The sequence below is a fragment of the Dreissena polymorpha genome, chromosome 10, assembly GCF_020536995.1.
Source record: "Dreissena polymorpha isolate Duluth1 chromosome 10, UMN_Dpol_1.0, whole genome shotgun sequence".
Taxonomy (NCBI): Eukaryota; Metazoa; Mollusca; class Bivalvia; order Myida; family Dreissenidae; genus Dreissena; species Dreissena polymorpha.
The window spans coordinates 66,114,836-66,125,591 of record NC_068364.1 but is presented as its reverse complement, the minus strand read 5'-3'; the positions used below and the strand labels follow the sequence as shown (position 1 = coordinate 66,125,591).

The 10,756-nt window shown below is 34.1% G+C and overlaps 1 protein-coding gene across 5 annotated transcripts in view; it reads right to left on the bottom strand.

The window, feature by feature from the left end:
• Positions 1 to 6,269: 6,269 nt before the first annotated feature.
• LOC127847921 (uncharacterized) overlaps positions 6,270 to 10,756 on the bottom strand; it is a 29,425-nt gene continuing 24,938 nt past the window's right edge. For 2 of the 5 annotated variants that reach the window (XM_052380152.1, XM_052380151.1), the window contains exon 6: positions 6,270 to 9,990. In XM_052380152.1, the coding sequence (XP_052236112.1) occupies positions 9,700 to 9,990 (291 nt within the window). In that variant the 3' untranslated portion in view covers positions 6,270 to 9,699. The remainder of the gene's footprint in view (positions 9,991 to 10,756) is intronic. The other 3 variants (XR_008034243.1, XR_008034244.1, XR_008034245.1) reach the window with 3 other exon arrangements.

Sequence of the window (10,756 nt, the reverse complement as noted above, 5' to 3'; positions counted from 1 at the left end):
AAATGGAATATTAATTCCGGTTAAATTGATAGCATTTGCCCTTATGAGTCCACATCGCCTTATTCTGTTTGCCGACAATAGGATCTACATCCGTTATATTACATACATCAGGGCAAGAAGTGTTTCCCTCTTCATTTGGATCATATTTGCTTCGTATATTTCTGCAATAAAAAGTTATTTATGTGACCTCTTTTCCTACGAATGGTCGGATTCTTGTATTTCGCTCATGATGTACCACGCCTGCGCACTTGGTTTTATTATGATTGTTGTTTCGTACACAACTTACATATTCATACTAATCAGAATTAAAACCACGAGATAAATAAACGGTGGACAAGGCCGAGTTCAAGAGCTGTTAGGAAGATCTGGGCGATCAACTGCGTTAGTTTTATCTTACATAATATCAATAACACTATCAATAATGCTGGTGGTCATTGTTTTTGTGATCAAATCTATTACAAACGATCATATTCCAGCGAACATCATGTTTAACCTATTTCATTTGAACAACGCTTTGGCTGAGCCGTGCTTGTACGTGTTTTGGTTCCGACAATGCAATATGGAGGTTCTTCAACTGATCTCCATCTGTATGCCGAGGTTGAAACCACGTGTTGAAAGAATGCGGATAGAAATATTTAATATAGTAACATATGAACCGGCTCAACAAAATTGAATCATCTGATAGTATTGGAATCGATGAAAGAACTTCATAAATTTGAAATAAAACTTTTTTGAAAAGTTATATATAACAATTTGCGACGAAAAAAACGCGAAAAATGTCATTGACCTATTAAAAAAAGGCCATTACAACATGACTGGACCCTTCAATTCAAGAAATTAATCATGTGTGAGCAAATGTAATATTAAGGTTGGACGGTTGATTACAAGAAACTGTTCTGTTATGTAATGCTATATGAACGAAATATGTAAATATTTGTAAAACTCGAAAAGTCTTAAATAATGAGCTATTGAAATATAAATAGTTTTCTGTTCTGTCATTTGACTTCGCGTATTGCTAGAATATTGACATTCATAACAAACTATGTCACAATGAAAACACAGGTGGGTAGCGTGTGGCTATGATATTAATTAGTGAAAACATCCTTTTGAATGATAAATAATCATATTATAACGAAAAATTAACTTTTCTGAAAAAAAATATTTCACTATCAAATATATATATAACAAGGTATGCAACTCAAAATCAGCCCAAAACGGGGTGCATCGCTTTGAACAGCCATATCTTAATCAATTGTGCAGCGATTTTCACGATCTCGGTCTTATTCAACGCAGAAATGAATTTCCTTTCTGGAAATGTATATGTCTTGCAATATTTTTACAAATGCTGGGTCAACTTTTAAGAAATAACACGATACACAACTCGCATGACCCAGTTGACAGTGATCATGCTGTCTTTTAGACTGAAATCTTCACGGAGTAAAGGGCAACTTCCCTACAAAGTTCATGCAGTTCGATACCATAATTCAATAAAACGTATGAAAAAACATTATTACCGTTCTTGTCGTTACATTCTGCATCAAGACTAACTGTCAAGCGCCGTTTGAAACCTTTGTTTACATACATATCAACTAACTGACATTTTAAACATACGAGTGATTTCATTGGTCCAATGCGGAGGTGTGTCTTTACAACTGGAGATTTCATTCATAAAGACAGCATGATCACTGACAACTGGGTCATGCGTGTTGTGTATCGTGTTATTTCTTAAAAGTTGACCCAGCATTTGTAAAAAAATTGCAAGACATATACATTTCCAGAAAGGAAATTCATTTCTGCGTTGAATAAGACCGAGATCGTGAAAATCGCTGCACAATTGATGAAGATATGGCTGTTCAAAGCGATGCACCCCGTTTTGGGCTGATTTTGAGTTGCATACCTTGTTATATATATATTTGATAGTGAAATATTTTTTTTTCAGAAAAGTTAATTTTTCGTTATAATATGATTATTTATCATTCAAAATGATGTTTTCACTAATTAATATCATAGCCACACGCTAACCACCTGTGAATGAAAATGCAAAACCTGAACGTGAGGTAATATGATTAAATGAACAACTCCCATATTATCAACGTCCTCAATGTCCTGATGCACCGAACAAATTACAAGACGGCTACAACTTTACAGTTGTGGTGAGTGTTGGAATGGGAAATAGAAACACATGAATGACATCATTTAAATATTCAGAAACGTATTTCTGTTTGTGTGTTGTTATTTGCATCAACGTGAAGACTCAAAACAGGCGCCAGTGAATTATGAATGATAAAACAGGCGCCAGTGAATTATGAATTATATACGGTTACAATTTCAGATTAAGCAGTTTGGTGAAAAAAGCAGTAAAGCAGGGTTTCTCAGTTACTTAGTTAAGATCAAAGTTATTTTGAACTCCACAGACTACGAAACTATAATAAAAATAAAATCAAAACAATAGTTTTGTTTGTAAGTAATATAGCTTAATGTATTTTGTGGGAAAATGTACTTGCTGGGGTATCAACGTCGAAAGATGTTAGTAATCAATAAAGAATATGAAGAACAAATATTGTATTGTGTTCCATATTCGCGCCATCGCATTTATATTTGTTTTAAAACTACTTCATTAAAGTATACAACAGTTCTGTGCCACGTCCCTGAATATGATGAAGTCTTCTGTTCACGTCCATCTCGTTGACTGAAAAGGGACGCAACTACGAACATTTTACCCAGTTATGCCTAGTGGACTCTCACAACCTTCTAAATTGGATCGATTTATTTCCAAAATTTGGTATGTCTAGTATATTTATTTCTATATTTAGAATATTTCTTACAGAAATGCCTTTAAGCAAACAGCTTAGACCAAGATGCGACGACGCATCATGCGGCGTCTCATCTGGGTTTACGCTGTTTGCCAAGGCTTTTTTCTAGACGCTAAGCATAAATGGGTTAAAATATCAGATATGTTTACTTAAATTTTGAACCAAACAAATTGAGCATGTGTCAGAATTGAAGAATACGAATTTCTCAATTTTGATCTTGGATTAGTTCTACTATTAAAAGACTTAAAATTTGTAGATGACGTAAGGTATCATAATCTTTATTTTGTTTGGCCCTGTTTGCCTCTTTTCATTAAATAATACATACAACGTGTATTTAGAAATGTCAATTGATACTTAATTGACTTAACAACAACGGCAATGCATACACATGCATGTCGTCTAAATAAATAAAATGTTATAGATCAATTTACAGTTGATGCATGATATGAAGAAAATAGCATATTCATATTTAGGGCGGCTACCCGGTTTGCACAATGGTTTGAACACGTCCTCCTCATAACAAGACAATATCAACATTCACTATCTTTCAGTTATAACTATTGAGCTGAAAATGTCTGCGATACAAGAAAATAAATTCCTTCCAAATTGTCTTTAGTATTGTGCGTTAAAGATTTTGTCGGGCTGAAAAACACCTTGACCAATATTTTTGTACTTACAAGTATTGCACGTTTGTGTCCTTTTAAACTATGTTTCTGATATCGATACAGATTTCACTATAAACACACTTAATATGAGTGCGGCGCTTACAACTTTATACGGGTAAAAACATCAATTATTGTGCATAGATTTTTTTAAAGGCTTTTCCTTTTTCAAATATAAAAAGAGAAAAAAATAGTTGTTATGCGTTCAAATGAATTGCACCAGTATATTTCACATTTTTAAGTGTATTGCTCAAAATTAATATAACATGGGAAAACGCCATAACCAGAGCTATGCCTTGGTATACAGAATATCGTCAAACAAGTCGAATATTATTTGCGTTTAAATTGATAGCAAACAATAGAAATTTGCGTTGAAAACAAATGTTTAAGACATTTGATAATACGCGATTACAAATAATTATTAAAACGCAATGAAGTTTTTTTTCCATATATATGCTAACTCTTGTTTGGTCGTGTTTGACTTACTTTCACAACAGCTGAAATGTTTTAGAGTCCAAAAATATCGAGGTTTACGAATCTAATATACCCCAATTTGAAGATATAAAGTCTTCCAAACTGGCACTGCGATAGCACTGTTTTTAGTAAAAGCGCTAAAATCATAAATAAAAGAATGCCAACATATTATAGGTGTTCTACACCCTAGCTCCATACTGGCACACATTGGCATAATTATTTTATCATTGTTATTATTAATTCACTGATATGTCTAAATTAATCTCCGGAAAGCATGAAATAAAGAACAATAACCTGAGCACCCGGCAAATGTCGAATGGTGCCTACCTCCATAACAAACTCTGATGAGCCTAACACGGTTACATCATCACAAACTGATGCTGATATGAACGTGTACAGTTCCTCGCAGGTACATCATCACAAACTGATGCTGATATGAACATGTACGGTTCCTCGCAGGTACATCGTCACAAACTGATGCTGATTTGAACATGTACAGTTCCTCGCAGGAACATCATCACAAACTGATGCTGGCTACTATAAACGTGTACAGTTCCTCGCAGGTACATCATTACAAACTGATGCTGATATGAACGTGTACAGTTCATTGCAGGTACATCATCACAAAGTGATGCTGTGATGACCGTGTACAGTTCCTTACAAGTACATCATCACAAACTGATGCCGATATGAACGTGTACATTTCCTCGCAGGTACATCATCACAAACTGATACTGATATGAACGTGTACAGTTGCTCGAAGGTACATCATCACAAGCTGATGCTGATATGAACGTGTACAGTTCCCCACAGGTACATCATCACAAACTGATGCTGATGTGAGCGTGTACATTTCCTCGCAGGTACATCATTACAAACTGACGCTGATATGAATGTGTACATTTCCTCTTAGGTACATCATCACAAACTGATGCTGATATGAACGTGTACAGTTCCTTACAAGTACATCATCACAAACTGACGCTGATATGAACGTGTACATTTCCTCACAGGTACATCATCACAAACTGATGCTGATATGAACGTGTACAGTTCCTTGCAGGTACATCATCACAAACCGATGCTGATATGAACGTGTACAGTTGCTCGAAGGTACATCATCACAAACTGATGCTGATATGAACGTGTACAGTTCCTTAGAAGTACATTATCACAAATTGATGATGATATGAACGTGTACAGTTCCTCGCAGGTACATCATCACAAACTGATGCTGATATAAACGTGTACAGTTCCTCGCAGGTACAGCATCACAAACTGATGCTGATATAAACGTGTACAGTTCCTCACAGGTACATCATCACAAACTGATGCTGATATGAACGTGTACATTTCCTCGCAGGTACATCATCACAACTGATGCTGATATGAACGTGTACATTTCTTCGCAGGTACATCATTACAAACTGATCCTGATATTAACGTGTACAGTTCCTCGCAGGTACATCATCACAAACTGATGCTGATATGAACGTGTACAGTTCCTAACAGGTACATACAAACTGATGCTAATTTGAACTTGTGCAGTTCATCGCAGGTACATCATTACAAACTGATGCTGATATAACCCATAAACACTTGATATGACCCCAGACACTTGGTATAACCCATGGGCACCTTATATGATCCAGACACCCGATATAAACCATAGACACCTGATATGGCCCCAGACACCTGATATAACCCCAGACACTTAATATAACTCTAAACAAATGATATGACCCAAGACACTTAATTTTACCCATTGACACCTGTTATGACCCCAGACTCTTGATATAACCCATAGACACCTGATATGACCACAGATACCTGATATTACCCATAGACACCTAATATGACCACAGACACCTGATATGACCACATTCACCTGATATAACCCAGAAACACCTGATATGACCACAGACACCTGATATAACCCATAGACACCTGATATGACCACAGACACCTGATATAACCCATAGACACCTGATATGACCACATTCAACTGATATAACCCATATACACCTGATATGACCCCAGACACTTGATATAACCCATAGACACCTGATATGACCCCAGGCACTTGATGTTACCCATAAACACCTGATTTGACCCAAGCTACCTGATATAACCCATAGACATCTGATTTGACCTACGACACTTGATATAACTCGTAGACACCCGATATGACCCCAGATACTTGATATAACTGCAGACACCTGATATGACCCAGGACACTTGATATAACCCTGTCCCATAGACACTTGATATCATCTCAGCCACCAGGCATTTTAATATCCGCAGATCACACACAAAAGCAAAATATTCAATAATTTATTCTAAACATGTAAAAATTTCAATTACAAAACATTTATAAATAATAAACTCTGAGAAACATAAATCTTTTGGTCTACATGTATTCATTGTATTCATTTAAGTTTGAATCTGACAGGATGGTTCAAGTTCGAAGTCTTGCATGTATAAACTTATCAAGCAAAATAGCCAGATTTAATGAAATAACAACATTAAGTGAGTCAACATTATATTTGGATTTAAAAAAACTTCCTACATTTGATCCATGTTTACTGAACGTAAACGATTGGTAACTTAATACAAACATTTCACAGCTATATTCATTTATATGATATCAGCAGATTCATGTAAACTTGTATAGCTTAAACAAAGGCACTTTTAAGATATGGGTCAAATCATATTGGAATGTATGAGATTAATTTCACAGATCAATGAAGACAAAATCCAAAACAATGTTAATAGCATACATACATTTGGAGTGTAAGAATACCTGATTTTATGCATCGCACAAAGACTTTCGCTGCGTGTTTGCTAACTACAAATCTGGGTTCATTTATTAGGATTTCTGATTTCCCTAAATACGGATTAACCCTGGGCTAATTTTCCCTATGTTTTGGTTTTATTATTTAATGCATGTAAATCACAATCAATAAATGGAGCATGTATTCTTTTCACCTATTATCCAAATCATCAGATTTTCATATTATCACCAAACGTAAAAACCAGTGGCCACCTAAAATTACCTGATTAAAGGTATTTGTATTCAATAATTGCTCTTAATCATAACTTTTACATTCTAAACCAGGGTGTTAAAAAAGGGCAAAACAAAACATATATCATACGCTTACAAATTTATAGTTTGCCTTCTATAATCACTTTATGCAGCAAACTGACCAAGATCGTAAGGACCGATACAGCCTATAAAATGAGTATTAAGCCCGTTTTTTCCACAACACCTATCAGTTGCAGAATTAAATGATTTACTTCTGACAATGAAAATTAAACACATAGTGCAATAAATAGAGGAATATAATTACCAGTGGGTAAGGATAAGACAATGGGTGTACATAATGACAACTTTCTGAATATTTTTTATGTATAATAAAAAATATAAATTCATAATAATAATAATAAATAATTTACATATAACATGAATCATTTTGTTCAATTAAGACAGCAATTACATAATCTGTAGGTCTGGATTTGAAGTAAAGTGAAAACAAATCTAAAAATTTGCTGTCAAATAAAAAAGGTAGAATAAAATTTTACATTGCATAGTTAATAATTAAAATATTCTTCTTTAAATGGGTATTTAAATTCATCTTATTGTACCTTGAATTAAATTTTTGTTATTGGAACTGTTGATAAATGACAAAAAAAGTCAACACATATAACGCTTATAAAAAATCAATAATCAACTTGATACTCAAAAACTTAATTAGCATAACTTACATGCTTTAATTATATCAAATATTTGTGCATGTGCTTCACCAAGTAAATGACAAAATGACAGCAATTAAGTCGGATATAAATACTTTATCTAAATGTATTTGCCGCATTTGATTAAACTCATATATTCATAAAAAATATACATATGAGGGGGTTACGCATGTGCATAAAGTATCGTCCCAGATTGGCTAATCAGGGATATCACTTTCCATCTACCCTTGATGTTTGCTAAGAGACTTTCTTTAAATGAAAAATATCATAAAAGGGAAAGTTTCATCCCTAATAATCCTAAGTGTACTGCACAGGCTAATTTGTGACAACACTTTACGCACATGCATTAAGACCCCTTTTCACAGAGCACAACCCATATGTTTTTGCAAAGATGAGAGTTACGCTTATGGTCAACTAAATGTGTAAGCTAAATGCTAATGTAAAACACAATTATTGAAAATCTTATGATGAGATTCATTTAAAATAATTATTTTGACAAGAGATTTTTTTTAGATATTTTTCAAAAATAAAATAATTATACACTTATGACTTTGAGATCAAAGCCTCTTTCAAGTATACCATGGAATATTGGCTTTTTTTTGTATAGCTCATGATATCCTAATAGCATCACCTTATTGATTGCATACAAATTGATTGCATACAAATTGATTGCATACTTATTCATTGCATACTAATTGATTTCTGGCTTAATGATTGTATACTTCTTGATTGCACACATATTGATTGTATACTTATTGATTTTATACTTATTAATTGCATACTAATTAATTGTATAACAAATTGATTGCATAAATAATACTAAATTAATAGGAAATGTGTCAAACAATGTTTAAGTGATAGTATTCATGACCTTATAATTCTCAGTACAATATACTTACTATATTAATTATCACCCCTTTCATGTCAAAACTTTATTTATTAACAAAAATGTATATCTTAAAACATGCCCATTAAATTGTTGTACTTTGGTTTCCAAACTTGAAAGGTCTATTAAAATAGATTTTCGACTTTTTCGTACAAAATTGTTTTGACAAAAACATGTACGCTCATAACAATCACATTTATCTTACACTTTCCAAAATGCTTTCACTCATAACAATCACATTTATCTTACACTTTCCAAAATGCTATCACTCATAACAATCACATTTATCTTACACTTTCCAAAATGCTTTCACTCATAACAATCACATTTATCTTACACTTTCCAAAATGCTATCTCTCATAACAATCACATTTATCCTACACTTTCCAAAATGCTATCACTCATAACAATCACATTTATCTTACACTTTCCAAAATGCTATCTCACATAACAATCACATTAATCTTACACTTTCCAAAATGCTATCACTCATAACAATCACATTTATCTTACACTTTCCAAAATGCTATCACTCATGTTATAAAGGAAACAGCTTTTGTCATCAAATGGCATGCATAAAATAGTAACACAGGGGTTGCAATTTTCTGAGCATTAAAGTCAAATCACAATTTTGATTGCAGACAGATTCTTGGTGCATTTTGCAATAATTACTGTTAGCTTATTTTACAGCATTGCAAATACACTTGAGCAGGATAGGAAAATACTTTCACAAATTTGTTTGCATATGGAATTATTTTAGTAACACTGAGGCATTTTAGGAAGCCTTGCATATTTATTTCTGCGAAATGTTGGACAAATCACAATTTAGCTTGCGGATGGAATGTGGTTGCAACCTTGCATGTTTTGGTAGACACAAACAAGACAAACAAATGACACATTTAAATTGCAGACTAACTATCTGTGCATCTATTGCTAAAAGCAATTATAGATTATCAGTATGTCAAAGGTTAAAAACAATGAGGGAACAATATTAGAAATATTGCAGACATACGGTGGATGCACCTTTTGTTCATTTTGATAAAACCAATGATTGCTCATTGCACATCCTCTCATATAACCAGAAGATAGAAAAAATAAAAGAGTACAAAAATCACAATTTTGATTGGAGACGGACTTTTGGCGCGTCTTTGCTCATAGCAATGGCCTGCTTGACAGCCTTGCAGATTTGGTTGAGGGCGTGGAAGGGCACTTTCTTGTTCACGGGTAGGTAGACCACATGGTCTATGAGGTAGCGAGCCTCTGACGGGTATCTAGGGTCCAGCTGTGAGACAGGGACGCCCATGGGGTCGGACTCGGGCTCGATGATGTTGAGCTGTGTGGCCCCTCTGTATGCATCCACTCCGAGGGCATTCAAAGAGTTAAGAACAGTGTCCGGATCGTCCTATAAATAGTATATATAACAAACATAAATAGTTATTATAATATATATATGAGCCGTGCTCTGAAAAAAGGGGTTTTAATGGGGTTTAATGCATGAGCGTAAAGTGTTATCCAAGGTTAGCCTGCGCAGTCTGCACGGGGAAATCAGAGACAACACTTTCTGCTGAAACTGGATTTTTGCTAAGAAGGGACTTTTTTTCAACGAAAAATACCATAAAAGCAGGGGCGATGCTTCAAAGCTCCTTGGAGAATCTTAAATTCTAGTGAAATTGTCAGATTGAATTTCCTATGCAAAATACATTGTTTTCTTCTTCAAAAAGAAAATACAATTGTTTAGCATGTAGGTATTCACTTGTCCAAATAATTAAATGCAAAACATGTTTCAATCAAAGTGCTGAAGGCACTGAAGGTGTTTGCTGTTGTAAGTTTAGACGCAACTCAGTTTAAAAAAATTATGTTATAGCTTTTTATATTGCAAGTTTTAAATGAACACAACCCATTCAAATTTATTAAGAATGTGTCTTAAAGCACTGGTCCAGATGTGTTTATAAAATCATTAATAAAAATACAATTTAGGCTTCATTGTGGGAAAACAGGGCTTAATGCATATGCATTAATTGTCATCCCAGTACCACAGACTCTCTTTAAACGAAAAACACCATAAAATCAGAAAGTGTTGTCCTTGATAAGCTTGTGCGAATTGAACAGGCTAATCAGTGTGAACAGGCTAATCTTATTTGACATGCATTAAGCCCCGTTTTCCCTGA